At 36.2% G+C, this 17,375-nt stretch overlaps 4 protein-coding genes across 4 annotated transcripts; 1 reads left to right on the top strand and 3 right to left on the bottom strand.

Annotated features, from left to right (window-relative positions):
* Positions 1-5,525: 5,525 nt before the first annotated feature.
* On the bottom strand, positions 5,526-6,527 carry LOC135131483 (uncharacterized). The gene is made up of 3 exons (XM_064059255.1): positions 6,119-6,527; positions 6,013-6,068; positions 5,526-5,963 (listed from the first exon to the last, which is right to left on the bottom strand). The coding sequence occupies exons 1-3, from the start codon at positions 6,290-6,292 to the stop codon at positions 5,801-5,803; spliced, it is 393 nt and encodes a 130-aa protein (XP_063915325.1). The 5' UTR covers positions 6,293-6,527; the 3' UTR covers positions 5,526-5,800.
* A 2,092-nt stretch (positions 6,528-8,619) lies between these two features.
* On the bottom strand, positions 8,620-9,155 carry LOC135131309 (uncharacterized). Its single transcript, XM_064058977.1, has 2 exons — positions 9,097-9,155; positions 8,620-9,047 (listed from the first exon to the last, which is right to left on the bottom strand). The coding sequence occupies exons 1-2, from the start codon at positions 9,153-9,155 to the stop codon at positions 8,639-8,641; spliced, it is 468 nt and encodes a 155-aa protein (XP_063915047.1). The 3' UTR covers positions 8,620-8,638.
* Positions 9,156-9,398: 243 nt separating this feature from the next.
* LOC135131333 (uncharacterized) lies at positions 9,399-10,119 on the bottom strand. The gene is made up of 3 exons (XM_064059007.1): positions 10,067-10,119; positions 9,944-10,014; positions 9,399-9,664 (listed from the first exon to the last, which is right to left on the bottom strand). The coding sequence occupies exons 1-3, from the start codon at positions 10,088-10,090 to the stop codon at positions 9,421-9,423; spliced, it is 339 nt and encodes a 112-aa protein (XP_063915077.1). The 5' UTR covers positions 10,091-10,119; the 3' UTR covers positions 9,399-9,420.
* A 5,990-nt stretch (positions 10,120-16,109) lies between these two features.
* LOC135131484 (uncharacterized) lies at positions 16,110-17,229 on the top strand. The gene is made up of 2 exons (XM_064059256.1): positions 16,110-16,220; positions 16,271-17,229. The coding sequence occupies exons 1-2, from the start codon at positions 16,123-16,125 to the stop codon at positions 17,073-17,075; spliced, it is 903 nt and encodes a 300-aa protein (XP_063915326.1). The 5' UTR covers positions 16,110-16,122; the 3' UTR covers positions 17,076-17,229.
* The last annotated feature ends 146 nt before the right edge of the window (positions 17,230-17,375 follow it).

A 17,375-nucleotide genomic window follows, 5' to 3' on the forward strand; every position in this document is an offset into this window, starting at 1 on the left:
GTCGTCTTCGTGTTTGATGAGAAGAGAGAAATAGCGACGGTTGCTTCCCCATTGGATGAACAATTTGAGTAAAGTGGTAGGACTGTGGATACCTTCTGTGTTCAGTTTGTCTAAGTAAGGCCAACCGAAGACTTTGAAGATCGTGTTAATTTGTTTGTTAGTCCAAGGGTAGTGATCGAACTGGCTGAAGATTCGTTCGACGATAGACGTGAGAAGGTCATTCCCCATTAAGCCTCTAAACTGATCCAGAATCACATTGAGGAGGTTAATAGTACTTTGAAGTCGTTTAGTAGGGATGAAATATTCCAAAGTAACATTCTTACGTAATTTTTCGACCATAACCTCAGGATCGTCCTTCAAGTGTCTCGCGTAGTACTGAAGCGCCATTTTCGTAAAAGTTAACATTTCGGTCTCTTGGCATCCAGCTACGAACCGAAAGACTAAATTCCGGCGAGATTCTGGAGATTCTGGAGAATCTAGAGATTCTAGAGATTCTAGGAATTCTAAGAGAGATTTCAAAAGTTCTACCGATTCTAAGGATTCTAACGAGCCTAGAGATTCTAGAGAGTCTGGAGAGTCTGAAGATTCTGGAGGTTCTAGAGATTCTAAGAAATCTAAATATTCTAGAGATACTAGAAATTCTGGAGATTCTGGAGATTCTAGAGGTTCTGGAGATTCTGGAGGTTCTGGAGAATCTGGAGATTCTAGAGATTTTAGAGATTCTAGTGATTCTAGAGATTCAAAAGATTTTAGAAATTCAAGATATTTTAAAGATTCTAGAGAATCTAGCAATTCTAGAGATTCTAGAGATTGTAGAGGTTCTAAAAATTTCAAATATTCCAAAGATTCTAGGGATTCTGGAAATTCTCAAGATTCTGGAGAAAATTGAAGAGATTCTAGAGATTCCAGAGAGTTTGGAGAGTCTAAAGATTCTGGAGATTCTTGACAATCCAATGATTCTAAAGATTCTAAGGATCATAATGAGTCTAAAAATTCTAGAGATTCTAGAGATTCCAAAGACTCTAGAGAATCTAGGAATTCTAGAAATTCTGAAAATTATAAAGCTTCTAAAGTTTGTTAAGATTCTAAAGATTTCAAATATTCCAAAGATTCCATTATTCTCAAGAATCTAAGGATTCCAAAATGTCTAAACATTCTGGAGATTCTGGAGATTCTAGAGATTCAAGAGATTCTAAAGAGTCTAGAAATTCTAGAGGTTCTAGAAATTCTAGAGATTCCAGAGATTCTAAAAATTTCAAAGATTTCAAGGATCCTAACGAGTCTAAAGATTCTAGAGATTCTAGAGAGTTTGGAGAGTCTGGGGATTCTGTAGATTATAGACAGTCTAGAGAGTCTAAAGATTCTAGGGAATCTACGGAGTCTAGAGATTCTAGAGATTACAGAGATTTTAAAAATTTCAAAGATTCTAGAGAGTTTGGAGAGTCTAAAAATTCTGGAGATTCTAGAGATTCTGGAGATTCTACAGAATCCAATGATTCTAAAGATTCTGAGGATCAAAATGAGTTTAAAAATTCTAGAGATTTCAGAGATTCCTAGGATTCTAGAGATTCTAGGTATTTTAATGATTCTAAAGAATCTAGGAATTCTAGAGATTGTGAAAATTGTAGAGCTTGTAAACATTTCAAATATTTCAAAGATTTCAAAAATTCCATTATTCTAAAGTTTCTAAGAATTCAAAGAAGGTTAAGGATTCTAGAGATTCTGGAGATTCTAGAGATTCAAGAGATTCTAGAGTCCAGAAATTCTAGAGATTCTAGAGATTCCAGAGATTCTAAAAATTTCAAAGATTTCAAGGATTCTAAGGAGTCTAAAGATTCTAGAAATTCTAGAGAGTTTGGAGACTCTAAAGATCCTGAAGATTCTAGACAGTCTAGAGTGTCTAAAGATTCTAGAAATTCTAGAGATTCTGGAGATTCTTGACAATCCAATGATTCTAAAGATCTTAAGGATCATAATGAGTCTAACAATTCCAGAGATTCTAGAGAGTTTAAAGATTCCTGGAGATTCTGGACATTCTGGAGATTGTAGAGATTCTAGGGAATCCAAAGATTCTAGAGATTCTAGGTATTTTAAAGATTCTAGAGAATCTTTGAATTCTAGAAATTCTGAAAATTATGAAGCTTCTAAAGATTGTTGAGATTCTAAAGATTCCAAAGATTTCATTATTCTAAAGATTCTAAGGATTCCAAAATGTCTAAAGATTCTGGAGATTCTAGAGATTCAAGAGATTCTAAAGAGTCTAAAGAGTCTAGAAATTCTAGAGATTTTAGAAATTCTAGAGATTCCAGAGATTCTAAAAATTTTGAAGATTTCAAGGATTCTAACGAGTCTAAATATTCTAGAGATTCTAAAGAGTTTGGAGAGTCTGGGGATTCTGTAGATTATAGACAGTCTAGAGAGTCTAGAGATTCTAGGGAATCTACGGAGTCTAGAGATTCTAGAAATTTTAGAGATTCTAGAGATTACAGAGATTTAAAAAATTTCAAAGATTCTAGAGAGTTTGGAGAGTCTAAAAATTCTGGAGATTCTAGAGATTCTGGAGATTCTAGAGAATCTAATGATTCTAAAGATTCTAAAGATCAAAATGAGTCCAAAAATTCTAGAGATTCTAGAGAGTCTAGAGATTCTGGAGATTCAGTACATTCTGGAGATTGTAGCGATTCCAGAGATTCCAAGGATTCTAGAGATTCTAGGTATTTTAAAGATTCTAGAGAATCTAGGAATTCTAGAAATTCTGAAAATTGTAGAGATTGTACAAATTTCAAATATTCCAAAGATTCCAAAAATTCCATTATTCTAAAGTTTCTAAAAATTCCAAGAAGTCTAAAGATTCTAGAGGTTCTGGAGATTCTAGAGATTCAAGAAATTCTAGAGTCCAGAAATTCTAGAGATTCTAGAGATTCCAGAGATTCTAAAAATTTCAAAGATTTCAAGGATTCTAAGGAGTCTAAAGATTCTAGAAATTCTAGAGATTCTGGAGATTCTTGACAATCCAATGATTCTAAAGATCCTAAGGATCATAATGAGTCTAACAATTCTAGAGATTCTAGAGAGTTTAAAGATTCCTGGAGATTCTGGACATTCTGGAGATTGTAGAGATTCTAGGGATTCCAAATATTCTAGAGATTCTAGGTATTTTAAAGATTCTAGAAAATCTCTGAATTCTAGAAATTCTGAAAATTATAAAGCTTCTAAAGATTGTTGAGAAACTAAAGATTCCAAATATTTCAAAGATTCCAAAGATTCCATTATTCTAAAGATTCTAAGGATTTCAAAATGTCTAAAGATTCTGGAGATTCTGGAGATTCTAGAGATTCCGGAGATTCTAAAAATTTCAAAGATTTTCAAAGATTCTAACGAGTCTAAAGATTCTAGAGATTCTAGAGAGTTTGGAGAGTCTGGGGATTCTGTAGATTATAGACAGTCTAGAGAGTCTAGAGATTCTAGGGAATCTACGGAGTCTAGAGATTCTAGAAATTCTAGAGATTCTAGAGATTACAGAGATTTTAAAAATTTCAAAGATTCTAGAGAGTTTGGAGACTCTAAAAATTCTGGAGATTCTAGAGATTTTGGAGATTGTAGAGAATCCAATGATTCTAAAGATTCTAACGATCAAAATGAGTCTAAAAATTCTAGAAATTCTAGAGGTTCCAGAGATTCCAAGGATTCTAGAGATTCTAGGTAATTTAAAGATTCTAGAGAATCTAGGAATTCTAGAGATTCTGAAAATTGTAGAGATTGTAAAAATTCCAAATATTCCAAAGATTCCAAAAATTTCATTATTCTAAAGTTTCTAAGAATTTCAAGAAGTCTAAAGATTCTAGAGGTTCTGGAGATTCTAGAGATTCAAGAGATTCTAAAAATTTCAAAGATTTCAAGGATTCTAAGGAGTCTAAAGATTCTAGAAATTTTAGAGAGTTTGGAGAGTCTTAGTACTCATCTTACCGAACACTATTCTCACAATAAAAGGTACTAAATCGTCCCGATGGTCGCTTTGGATGGTACCGGTTTCCTTATCGATGTGAAACGTCGTCAACTCGTTTTTGAAATTCTTATCGTCTACAAGATTGTAAAGGTGGTCTTTATAAGGCGTTAGAAACTTGTGCTTGTAAGTCATGACACAATCGAGTTGCCCCTTTTGGACTTTGGAACTTTTATGTTGGACTAAGTCGAAGTAGAATTTGTATAGTCCGAGCTCGCGGTACATGGATTTTGGACTGCGGACTTTAGAGAAGACAGCTAAGACATTGAAGGTACTCTGAAATTAGTACGTCAAATAAAAATGGAACCGTACCGACATACGTACTTTAATGTGGATTTCCCCGTTTTGGGTTTGGATGAAATTGTTCGTTCGTCTTTGGACTGATTAACTTCATCTTCGTAACCTTCATCGCGGTCACCGTCCTCTTGAACAGAATTCTGTTTGATGTTCCATTTAGTAGCCACCAGTGAGTTGTTTTTCTTGTACTCCTTTCTGTAAAAAAACGCTAGTACGGGTCGAATTTTTGACAAACTACTTACTCCACAAAGTCCAAAAACAACTTTCCACAACAAGAGTCTATAATTCACAAAATCCGGCGCCGATTTCAACTTTCCTCCCTCTTCAAACTACGCCCTCAAAAAATCCCACTTCGTCTCCAACACACCCACTTCTCTCTCCTCCCTCCCTCCCTCTTATATTGTGTACAACCCCTTCTAACTCCTCCCTGAACACCCCCCAAAACTCCCCAATCTCCAAACCGTGAGCCTGCGTCTCAATAATCCTCAAAATCAGATCCCACAACAACTTGAAATTTATATATAGAGCTCCACCCAAATACCGCAACGGAATCATTCGAAACTCCTCCTTATTACCCCTGATCATCTGAGGCTTGTCGAAATTGAGTCTCTCTAAATTTTGAAGTTGCTCTCTGTAAGTGTGCACATGCGAATCGATCGATTCAACTTTGTAACACAGAGAGAACACTTGGAATTTTTATTTAGGAACGTCGGGGTCGCAGGAGTGTCTTAAATCAAATTCTGGCAAATCCTCGAAGAACGTGTGGACGTGGGCGGTGACTAGACGAAATTCGGGGTGGAGCGAACTGAAACCAGTAGCAAGATTGGCCAATTTTTGCAAGAAAGTCGATGATGTTTAGGGCGAAAATGTGTTCTGTCAGCATCGCATTATCCAGATTAGTTAGTATTCAAATTCCGGCAAATCATCGAAGAAAGTCTACAGTGGGTGGTGACTGGACGAATTTCACGGAATCCCGCTCAGTTTTTGCAAATTTGTCACGTCGATAAAGAGTCTTTTTCTAAATCTTTGCAACCGAGTAGTTAAGAAAACGAACACTAAAATATACGTTTTTAAAGCGTCGTGAATTACACCACGCGATACGCATGAGGCATTTTTCAATTACCCTTCTCGAGTTTTCTATAATTTTACCCAATTACTGTGGAAAAAGCACTCACGACGAAATTACGTAAAGTCACTATTGGAGCGTGAAACACCAAACAAAAACTTGAGTATGTGTTGGATTTTATTAATAATAATCCAGACTCGTCGTTATTTACAAACTACAACAAACTGAAACGACTGTAAAAATATATACAAAAATAAAAAACACTACACATAAAACAACAACAACAATCAAGGTATTGTAGATGAAGATAGAAAAGTGAGAATTACAGAAATCGTCAAGGATAACCTATCTACTCTACTTTTCTACAAAGAATATCACAAGAAAATTTGTAAAACGGAAGGTACTGAAAGACTTAAAACTAGTATGACTTAGGGTCAATGCCAACCGCCCTCGAAGGAGAAGGGCTTGCCACCGTGACTATGTCCCAACCCGCCATCACCGCCACTCTCCGGTTTATGGTATATCGTCTTATAGATGGTATGCGTGTGCTTGATGGTCTTTACTGGGTACTTAATAATATACTTGACGTGGTGTTTGCTAAAAACAAAAATCAGTACCAAAATAGTACCAATTAGGGTCGACTTACCCGCCACCTCCACCCGCCGATACTTTAGCGACGAGAGCTACGAGGCACCAAATGAACTGAAACAAACCCATGAAGACACATAGTACTCCCACACCCATAACCTTACCCAAGTTATTATCTTCATCTTGTGAGTAGTGGATGGGACGATAGCCAAGCTGATAGTGAGTACGCAAAAGATCGCTTTTATAGTTATATGGGCCGACTCCGCCACGCGGAAACCCGCGGGTGAAATCCGCTCTCTCCCATCGCGGTCTGGATGGGCAAAATGGGTTCGACCCATCTCCGAGTCAGCGACGGTGTTCGGTACCGTTTCAAAGAGCAATCGCTGGTACCAGCGTCTGCCTTTTGTTGTTATTTTGGGTACTGTTTTTTGGAAAATGCATGTCGTACCATTGGAATGGCGATGTGTTGTGTAATAGTTCCGTGAACTAGATTTCCGAATTAGTTTTTTTAATTTTATTGGGGAATGTTTAAGAGTAAAAAGAAGATTGCTTCCGTACTTCCTGTTGCAGTTGAAGGATTATGTAATTTCGCTTGGTGTTTAATATTTAGTCTTTTTTTACGGTGAGCACCTTTCCAATTTTATATACAATGGGTGAATGTACGGGTTGTTCATTCAGAATATTACGGACTGTGATAATGATGTAATGATTTTAGACGATTTAGTTAGAGAAGTGAAGGGTAACAATAATTAGATGCTCTATTTTTTGCTTGGTAGAATAATGTTCAAAATAAATTTATATAACGTCAAGGTGGTACCAATTTCTTATCTTTTTAGAATATTTATTTTGTGCCAGTTTTAGTTACATTTAGAATAGTACTATTATCTATTCGTATTAATAATAATAATTATACTTTCTCCATTTTTGTCCAATTTGATTTTTATTTAATTGCGTGCGAGTACCATTAAAGCTATTTTTCTTATTGCATTTTAATCTCTGAGAAACCTTTTGTTATTCCAATTGTCATTACTATTTACAATGCAAATTAAAACAATTGCTTTAAAAACCACACAGATTCAATCTCCGCGGTACTACCGTATTTAGAAAACACTCTTCACGAATTATGATGTGTCACTCTGTCGTTTTGTGTAAATCATTCTCTATAATTATTGCCAATTTAGGTACTTACCGTAAAATTTTGGTTCCAATTTTAAGGTACTACCGACTGTGATAAAAAGGTGTTGCACAAATCATCATCTGTCACGACTGCCACAACACTATGCATTTATTTTGCTCAATGAACTGAAAATTAGAAAATGCATTGCGGAGTACCACCAACGAAGGTACAAAAACAAACAAAACAGACATAACAGCCACCTCACCGCAACGAGATAATCACAAACAAGCATAAATAAATGCGCAAAATTCGACGAAAAATTGCCTTTATTTTATTTCGGTGTTTTGAAAGCAGTACCAAGTTTTTGAATCTGCGCAAGAAATTAATTATGCGGTGGTACCGACATGTTTACACATGCAAATAGTTGCAGCAGGAAGAAAGTGCTACCATGATAATAAAAATGTTGAAAGTTTTGTGGTACTACATTGATTTACAGTGATATGAAAGATATAAAAGAATGTTTTGGTAGTACCACAAATGCAGATTTATTTTATATCGAATACTATTATGATGTAAAGGTATTACTTTTGAAAATGGAAGGTACTTTTCCATGACCACAAATTCTTCTTGTTTAGTCTGGGGTCATTTTAAAATCTACTTGGTGAAATTAAAATGACATGTATATGTCGTGTAGTACCTCTTAGAAAAAGTTGCTTCTGGTATACTTACCCTTGATTCCACGCTTACTTTTGTTACTAAGATCTCAAAACACTTCTCTCTTCACTCATTTTACCTAAATGGGTACTTTTGGTGTAGAGTACTACTCTAGTACGCCGCATCCCACTCCCTTTCGTAACGCTTTTCCTAAATTGCCCAAACATCGACACCCAATTACCAAATTCCCCATTGACTCACCTCCCGATGTCGCAAACCCAATTGATTGGCTCCCTCTGTATCGATTAATTATTGAACAATAGCGCGAAAAATGTGAAAGGACGATGTTATTTTAATTTCGGATGAAACGCTTAGCTGCGATCCGACCACAAAAACGTTTTTCATAAATATTTAAATTAAATTTAACACAGTTAATGCACCAGTACTGCCGTTCACGCCCGTGACGGCTGGCAATTTTGCACCATCTTCCACCTTTTTTAATAACTAGCCATTATGTAAGGATAATTACAAATTAGTCAATTGCTAGCACAGTTGGAAAAAAGAAAAATTGAATCAATCGGTCGAAGCTGTGTTACCGAAGCGGTGATGTCATGCAGAATTGGCTTTATTTCCGCTAGGAAAGAATGAAGCAATTAAGAGTTAATTAGGTGGTACTTCAATTAAAATTCTTGCAGGTTTCTATAAATTCACGATTTTGCCGCGTTTATTAAAACTTTCATGGGTCGTTAACAGAGCCTAATATGCATTTTTTAGGATGCAGTAGAAAGCTGCAAAAATTTCGCGTGGTAAGTACTCAAATAACAGTCATCACGGTGGAGTCAAAGAACTTTATTGCCTACTCTATTACAGCACTAAACAGACTAGAACCCGAAACTTGACACTTGGTAACCCACTAACCCGTGATGAAGTCGTACCTACTCGAATTACTGGCAGTACCATTTCTTTCAAAATTATGAGGCGACCCCTCTCCCGCGACTCTATATTTAACACTATATAGAGGTCTGGTGGTCGTTTGTTCGTCGAAATACTCATCCGGTACCACTTCGTCTTCCTCCACTTCCGGCTTCGGCAAATACTCATCCGAATACCCGTACGGTACCATCACATGAATCGTATCTAACTCGCCATCGTCTGACCGGCGAAAAATTTTAAACTTGAAAGGCGAAAATCCGCACTTTTTGAAGTACTTCTTGAAATATCTAAGTTTTTGCCTTTCGTGTTTCTTCAAGTACCTGATCCAGTGGAAGCGCCTGTCTTGAGCGACCGGTGAATGTAAAGAATAATCACCGACTTCCCGCCGTCTAAAAGTGAAACGGTACCACTCCATACAGATCTTCACAATTCTCTTACCTTTGACTCTGGCACAAAACCACACAAACCAGAAGCAAAAACCACCAAAAACGCCACATCGTGGCTACTGAAACACCATTTCAGTCACGAAGGTACTTATACCCAGAAAAATAACACACTTTTAAATCCTGATTTCGGTACTGTTACAACAAGTTCGCTACGTCGTTAAAGAAAACCCGTTGACACCAAATACTTCAATAAATAATTTTATTATTTATTAACTTAGGTACTACAATAGTATTTATATAAATTAGTAATAGTAAGTAAAAATTAACGTGCATCAGTCTTCTTAAGTTCTCCTGAGCAGCTTCCTTGAGGATGTTTTCAAGTAGTTTTGTGCTGATTGGTCACCACGTACTCCTGCGGTACTTTGTCGTACTCGAAATCCTGGGAAACGGGACACAGACAAGGTACCAGTTGCACGTTGTGGACGGCTGCGGGAGCGAGTTGCGCCTGCAGTGGTACTTGCACTGGTATCGAGGGCACGGACACGGCGACCGGTGGTTCCGTGTAACCCGGAGGCTGCATGAGTCGCTGGTGGTAGAAGTACTGAGGGTACGCAGGACTTCTGAAAAGAAAATGATTTTTAGATTTAAAAACTTACAATACATTATTTTAATAAAGAAAAACAAATTTTGGTTTCCTCTGAGAGAAAAAAGGTACCACTGCGGTAGTACATTTTCTAGTAAGGAAGCACTTTGGAAGCAAATGACACTGTTCCAGTACCCACCAGATTTCGATTGAACTGAATTGAGATAATTGTACAAAAAAGTACCAAGTGGTACCTAATAATAATCACAACCGGTACCACCCAAAAATTATCCGTTTAAAGTACTAAAAAACTTACGTCTCCTGGTTGGACGAGCCCCAGTTTAAGAAGAACGCCGACGTCGTCGACACCAGCACCGCCAAGAGCACCTGAAGAATTCATGATGACGCTTTGAAGGAACGCTGATCCGTCGAGACTTACCAACATCCCGCTGAAGGCGGCCATCGCGGACACCCCAAACACACCTGAACACCGAAAACACCAAAGAAAGAATGCAATAATCTGGCGCCGCGGGTGGCTTTTATAACCTCGACAGCCCTAACCTTGCCCTACCATCGGCCCTACGCCGACCAGAAGCACGTAACCTACGCACAGACGCATTAATTAATTTTACCTGGTGGAGACGGATCACGCGATGCTGCCGTCAAGGAAAGCCGGTTTTTTGGTTTTAGGGGAATCGGGCGGCGGCGGTGGGAAAGTCGGAGGATGTAGATATGTGGATGTGTGGATTTAGAGAGAGATTTTTAATAAATTTGTGAGGTTTCGATGGGTTCGTTGTGGGAAAAATTATGTTAGAGGAATTTTTGTACTGGATTTTGGAAGATTTTTTGAAGTAGTGAATAATGTAAGCCATGATTTTCTGGTCATATTTCTAAAAAAATATTTCTTATTTAAAAAAAAAAACGTAAAGAATTTCCGAGATTTTTAAAAATTCTTTCAAAAATAAAACACCAGGAGACCCTGAGATTCTTTCACATTTTAAAAAAAACTACCAGGGCTACTCATTCTTTCACGTTCTTTTTAAATTAAAAAATCAAGATCCCCAAGATTGATTTATGTTCTAAAAAACCATCAAGGGTACTCGAGATTTCTTCAGATTCTTTCTAAAATAAAACACTAGGGTCCCCCAAGATTCTTTAAAAAATTTTCAAAAACAAAGCACTAAGAACCCAAAACATCCTTTCACATTGAAAGAAAAACACGAAGAATTTCCGAGATTTTTTAAAATTCTTTCAAAAATAAAACACCAGGAGACCCTGAGATTCTTTCACATTATTAAAAAAATTACCAGGGCTACTCATTCTTTCACGTTCTTTTTAAATTAAAAAATCAAGATCCCCAAGATTGATTTACGTTCTAAAAAACCATCAAGGGTACTCGAGATTCCTTCAGATTCTTTCTAAAATAAAACACTAGGGTCCCCCAAGATTCTTTAAAAAAATTTCAAAAACAAAGCACTAAGAAACATCCTTTCACATTAAAAGAAAAACACAAAGAATTTCTAGATTTTTTCAAATTGTTTCAAAATAAAACACCAGAAGACCCTAAGATTCTTTAGCATTTCTAAAAAAAAAACTGCCAGGACTACTCAATCTTGCACGATTTTTCTAAATTAAAACATCATGATCTCCAAGATTGATTCACGTTCCAAAAAAATCGTCAAGGGTACTCAAGATTCTTTCAAACATTTTCAGATATAAAGCAACAAGAGACTCTAAGATTCTTTCACAATCTAAAAAACCATCAGAATTACTCAAGATTTTGTCGGGTTTTTCTAAAATAAAATACCAGGAGCTCCGAAGATTCTTTCAGAAAATTTTTAGAAACAAGACACTAAGAATCCAAAAAATCCTGTCATAGTCTTAAAAAAAAACACCATGGATACCTAAGATTGTTTCGGAATTTTTTCTAAAATATTATACTAGAAGTTTCCAACATGATTTTTCTTTCTTAAAAAAACACAAAGGATCCTGGGGACTTTTTCAAATTCTTTTAAAAATAAAACACCAAGAGCCCCCAAAATTCTTCACATTCTTGAGATAATCACTACGTGTACCCAAAATTATTTCAACTTCTTTCTAAAAAACACCAGGTGTTTTCCATCCCAAAATAAAACACCAAGAACTCCAAAGATTCTTCCAAACATTTTCAAAAATAAAGCACCAAGAAATTCCAAGATTCTTTAAAAAAAACACCACGGACAATTAAGATTTTTTCAGATTTTTTTCTAAAATAAAACGCTAGAGGCCCCCAAGATTCTTTGAAAAAATTTTCAGAAACAAAACATTAAACATCCAAAAACTCCTTTCACATTTAAAAAAAAAACATGGATACCTAAGATTCTTTCAGATTTTTTCTAAAATAAAACACTAGGAGTCCTCAAAATTCTTTCAAACATTTTCAAATATAAAGCACCAGGAGCCCCTAAGATTTTTTCACAATCTAAAAAATCATCAGATACCTAAGATTTTTTCGGGTTTTTTCTAAAATTAAAAATATCAAAATCCCCCAAAATTATAAAACAAATGTTCAAAAAAACCATCAGAGATACCCAAGATTTGTTAAGATCTTTTCTAAAATAAAATATCAAGGGACCCCAAGATTCTTTCAAAAATTTTCAAAAATAAAACACTAATAAGAACCCAAAAAATCCTTTCATATTAAAAAAAAAAATACCATGGAGACCTAAGATTCTTCAAGATTATTTTTCATTCTTAAAAAGAACACAAAGGACCTCCGGAACTTTTTCCAATTCTTTCAAAAATAAAACACCAAGAGCGCCCAAGATTCTTTCTCATATTTTTGAGAACACTACAGTTTCCCAAAATTCTTTCAAGCTCTTTCTAGAAACACCACGTGTTCCCAAGATTTTTTCAAAATATTCTCAAAAACAAAACACTAGGGAACCCAGAAGATCCTTCCATATTGTTAAAAAACAGCATGGATACCTAAGGTTCAATAAAACACCAAGGGCTCTAAAGATTCTTCCAGACATTTTCAAAAATAAAGCACCAAGAACTCGTAAAATTAAAAAAAAAAAACGCCACGCACAATTAAGATTCTTTCAGGTTTTTTCTAAAACAAAATACCAGGGGACTACAAGATTCTTTCAAAAAATTTTCAAAAACAAAACACTAATAAACCAAAAAAGTCCTTTCACGTTCTTAAAAAAACACCATGGATACCTAAGATTCTTTCAGATTTTTTCTAAAATAAAACACTAGGAGTCCTCAAGATTCTTTCAAACATTTTCAAAAATAAAGCACCGGGAGCCCCTAAGATTTTTTCACAATCTAAAAAACCATCAGAAATACCTAAGATTTTTTCGGGTTTTTTCTAAAATAAAATACCAGGGACCCCAAGATTCTTTCAAAAAATTTTCAAAAATAAAACACGAAGAACCCGAAAAATTCTTTCATATTAAAAAAAAATACCATAAGATTCTTCAAGATTATTTTTCATTCTTAAAAAGAACACAAAGGACCTCCGGGACTTTTTCCAATTCTTTCAAAAATAAAACACCAAGAGCGCCCAAGATTCTTTCTCATATTTTTGAGAATACTACAGTTTCCCAAAATTCTTTCAAGCTCTTTCTAGAAACACCAGGTGTTCCCAAGATTCTTTCAAAATATTCTCAAAAACAAAACACTAGGGAACCCACAAGATCCTTCCATATTCTTAAAAAAACACCATGGATACCTAAGGTTCAATAAAACATCAAGGGCTCTAAAGATTCTTCCAGACATTTTCAAAAATCAAGCACCAAGAACTCGTAAAATTCTTAAAAAAAAAAACATGCACAATTAAGATTCTTTCAGGTTTTTTCTAAAATAAAATACCAGGGGACTACAAGATTCTTTCAAAAAATTTTCAAAAACAAAACACTAATAATCCAAAAAATCCTATCACATTCTTAGAAAAACACCATGAACACCAAGATTCTTTCAGATTTTTTCTAAAATAAAACACTAGGAGTCCTCAAAATTCTTTCAAACATTTTCAAATATAAAGCACCAGGAGCCCCTAAGATTTTTTCACAATCTAAAAAACCATCAGAGATACCCAAGATTTGTTAAGGTTTCTTCTAAAATAAAATACCAGGGGACCCCAAGATTCTTTCAAAAAATTTTCAAAAATAAAACACCAAGAACCCAAAAATCCTTTCATATTAAAAAAAAAAATACCATGGAGACCTAAGATTCTTCAAGATTATTTTTCATTCTTAAAAAAATACAAAGAACCTCCGGGACTTTTTCCAATTCTTTCAAAAATAAAACACCAGGAGCCCCCAAGATTCTTTCTCATATTTTTGAGAACACTACAGTTTCCCAAAATTCTTTCAAGCTCTTTCTAGGAACACCTGGTGTTTCTAGAAAGAAACACCAGGTGTTCCCAAGATTCTTTCAAAATATTCTCAAAAACAAAACACTAGGGAACCCAGAAGATCCTTCCATATTCTTAAAAAAACACCATGGATACCTAAGGTTCAATGAAACACCAAGGGTTCTAAAGATTTTTCCAGACATTTTCAAAAATGAAGCACCAAGAACTCCTAAAATTCTTAAAAAAAAAAACACTACGCACAATTAAGATTCTTTCAGGTTTTTTCTAAAATAAAATACCCGGCACCCCTAAGATTATTCCTCATTGAAAAAAAAACACAATGAATTCTCGAGATTTTTTCAAATTATTTCAAAATAAAACACCAGAAGACCATAAGATTTTTTCACTTTCCTAAAAAAACTGTCAGGGCTACTCAGTCTTTCACGTTCTTTCTAAATTAAAAAATCAAGATCCTCAAGATTGATTCACCTTTTAAAAACCATCAAGGGTACTCAAGATTCTTTCAGATTCTTTCTAAAATAAAACACTAGGGGCCCTCAAGATCCTTTCAAATATTTCAAAAAATTAAGCAGCAGATTTTTTCATAATCTATAAAACCATCAGAGATACCCAAGATTTTTTCGGGTTTTTTCTAAAGTAAAATGCCATTGCTCCCGATGATTCTTTAAAAAAAAATTCAAAAACAAAACACCAAGAACTGAAGAGATCCTTTCATGTTCTTAAAAAAACACCATGGATACCACAGATTTTTTTCAATTTTTTTTCTAAAATACAATAATAGGAGTCTTCAAGATTATTTTTCGTTCTTAAAAAAACACAAAGAATCCTTGGAACTTTTTCAAATTTTTTAAAAAATAAATAATGTATTCCCAAAATTTGTGGTAAGTGAAATATATATTTTTTTTAATCAAACTGTATATGTAATTCTAAAGAATATGAATGGTTGTAGATTAATACAATTCTTAGATATAACTCATACATCAAAATTTTGAGATGACTTCATTAAGTTTTTGGATGGGGTAAACAAGTAAATTTTTTTGGAAGTTTTCAGACTGTTAAATGATGAATAAAAAAATGTAAAGATGGCGTCTCGCGGTTGGTCAATAATCCAGCCATATCTCGTCACATCCGTATTTTTTTACACTTGATCTGCTCCCTGCACCAGTTTTTAATTAGTAGATCACTTCCTTATTAGCAGTGAACAATAGAAAACCGACACGAAATAAAAAATCAGCCCACAGGAAGCTCCACTTAACCAAACAAATTTTCTGCTGACTAAGCCTCGATACAAACATTTTCAATAAAATAACCACACCGCCGGTATCGCGGTTTCAGTAATTAAAATATTGCAACAACCCGCTTCCTACTGTACACAATAAATTCTTTTGCACCTTTTTTACCCCGCTTTTAGTACCAACCTACTAACAAGAAAAATCACGAATCGTACTTGACGCAACGTTTATATAACACCAATTTCGTATCAGTCACTGGAGCACAAATGTCGCAAAATCTAGCAGCCAATTTAGCTCAATTTCTACAACTTTTACCCTTTTTCGAGCGGCGTTTGCTTTGTAGCTACTTCTTTGCGTAGTGAAAGCAAACAGGCAAACGCAACGTATTTTTTTCGCAGGCGGCTATGCCCATAAATCATATTTAATCTTCAAGGTCACATCTGTCACTTTATCGCCAGCGCCACCTATTTCAGAGGCGTTTTTAATAATGTTCAAACCTTGGAACTCATACTGTATTTTCCGACGCATCGCATTACCCATCCGAGACCCATCAAACCTAATAACAAGCAACAACTCCCGCGAGTACCGTCTTCGACCCACCAAACCCCCAATTTCCAGCGCCAGCGTTAATTATGTTATAACAATACCCGACTTGACCCAATTAAGGGTTTGTTGACACCGGTACCACCGAAAAATCTTCTTCTGCCGCATTCCTTCTGGTGCGGTACCACGCGCCCGTTTGAAAACGGCGTCGGTGTCGAAACAAACGGAAGCGTTTTTGCGCGACGGTGACAAATCGCAAAATTTCGAAGTTTTTGTCTTTGTTGGACGTAACCGCAATTGCAGGAACGAATTTCTGGTATAAAATGAATCGGGTGATCGATCAAAACAGTTGAATCGATGCGGTGGTACCATGAGGTCGTGATGCACTGGAACGTGCTTTGTGTCGTATTTCTGGGGGTGGTCGCGGGGCGCGGCAGTGCCGGGGCGAGAACTAAGTATGAGGTGATGCTTTTGAGGAGTACCATGTAGTACTGGGTGTTTGCAGGTCGCACACCAAGGTGCACGTGCCGGAGTTCGGAGGGTTCGGAGGCCACGACGAGTTCGGGGTGTTCGAGGAGGCGCAGATCGGCAGGCCGAGCGCGGAGTACCGCTTCGATACCGACGATCCCTACGGGTTTGGGAAAGCGAAAAGCGAAGAGTACCGGTATGACGACAGCCCGTACTACGAGCAGTACAATGTGAAACCAGAAATCAAGACCAAGCCGTTGAAGGACGGGTACAAGAAGTCGTGGAAGATCCTAAGAAGCGAGAAGATCGAAACGGAGACTATTGATAATCCGGATGCTGATAATCCGGGGAATAGGTACTTGCGGAAGCAGAAACACAAGGTCAGGGAGAAGTTACCGTACTTAGACAGCACGATCGGGTACGACCGCGAGTACGCTTATCCTGTGTCCGAGGTTCAACACGATCTCGAAAACAGCGAGAAAAATATTGATGTAAATAACGCAAAGACGGATCCTTTCTACAGTGAGGGTTACGAAGAGATAGATAGAGATCGCTTCGAAGACAAACCGAAGAAGTACAGCTACTTTTATAAGTACCCTACGAACGATGAGTTGTACGACAGAAACGTTCTTTACGTGAATGCGTACATCAACAAGAACAACCAAGAGCCAGAGAAATCCCCTCAGAAAGCAAAACAGTCTAAAAAGTACGACTTCGGCGACCTAAATTCCGATTTCCTCAAAACCGAGAAGTACCAGGCTCCAAGTTTTGATCATGGTTTAAGTAAAGGTGAACTCTATCGGAATTACAAGACTGATGGTCCTAGTTATGGTTATTATTAAGGGTTTGTTTAGTGTCCACATTCAGGAGAAGACGAGGTGCTTCTAAAAACTCGCTTGCCAGTACTGCTTACCTCAAAATTTGGAGGAGTTGTTTTTGTTGTATTTATTGTTTTTTACTGAATGTAGTAAATATACTGCTTTGTTGAAGCTAAAATGTGACTTCTACATTCACTTTGTGCATCCAAAAAGAGAAAGCTGATCAAAATTGTCACGGTACTACCTGGACTGTGACTTTGGAGTCGTTTTCTTTTATTTTAGTTTGTCTAGAAACTAATTAGTGACACTAGGAGCACGTTTGAG

Source organism: Zophobas morio, unplaced genomic scaffold (assembly GCF_036711695.1).
Source record: "Zophobas morio isolate AGI-343-1 ecotype UQ-CSIRO unplaced genomic scaffold, CSIRO_AGI_Zmor_V1 ptg000020l, whole genome shotgun sequence".
In the NCBI taxonomy this organism is placed as follows: Eukaryota; Metazoa; Arthropoda; class Insecta; order Coleoptera; family Tenebrionidae; genus Zophobas; species Zophobas morio.

What these genes read in the sequence shown, in the direction of transcription:
- LOC135131483 (XM_064059255.1), bottom strand. Translation starts at nt 6,292, where the DNA reads ATGGGTCGAACCCATTTTGCCCATCCAGACCGCGATGGGAGAGAGCGG. An exon ending in AGATGAAGATAATAACTTGG is followed by an intron (nt 6,069 to 6,118) that starts GTAAGGTTATGG and finishes GGTTTGTTTCAG; the next exon opens with TTCATTTGGTGCCTCGTAGC. An exon ending in TCGGCGGGTGGAGGTGGCGG is followed by an intron (nt 5,964 to 6,012) that starts GTAAGTCGACCC and finishes TTTTGTTTTTAG; the next exon opens with CAAACACCACGTCAAGTATA.
- LOC135131309 (XM_064058977.1), bottom strand. Translation starts at nt 9,155, where the DNA reads ATGTGGCGTTTTTGGTGGTTTTTGCTTCTGGTTTGTGTGGTTTTGTGC. An exon ending in GTTTTGTGCCAGAGTCAAAG is followed by an intron (nt 9,048 to 9,096) that starts GTAAGAGAATTG and finishes TTTCACTTTTAG; the next exon opens with ACGGCGGGAAGTCGGTGATT.
- LOC135131333 (XM_064059007.1), bottom strand. Translation starts at nt 10,090, where the DNA reads ATGGCCGCCTTCAGCGGGATGTTG. An exon ending in CCGCCTTCAGCGGGATGTTG is followed by an intron (nt 10,015 to 10,066) that starts GTAAGTCTCGAC and finishes TGAATTCTTCAG; the next exon opens with GTGCTCTTGGCGGTGCTGGT. An exon ending in GGCTCGTCCAACCAGGAGAC is followed by an intron (nt 9,665 to 9,943) that starts GTAAGTTTTTTA and finishes TTTTCTTTTCAG; the next exon opens with AAGTCCTGCGTACCCTCAGT.
- LOC135131484 (XM_064059256.1), top strand. Translation starts at nt 16,123, where the DNA reads ATGCGGTGGTACCATGAGGTCGTGATGCACTGGAACGTGCTTTGTGTC. An exon ending in AGTGCCGGGGCGAGAACTAA is followed by an intron (nt 16,221 to 16,270) that starts GTATGAGGTGAT and finishes GGGTGTTTGCAG; the next exon opens with GTCGCACACCAAGGTGCACG.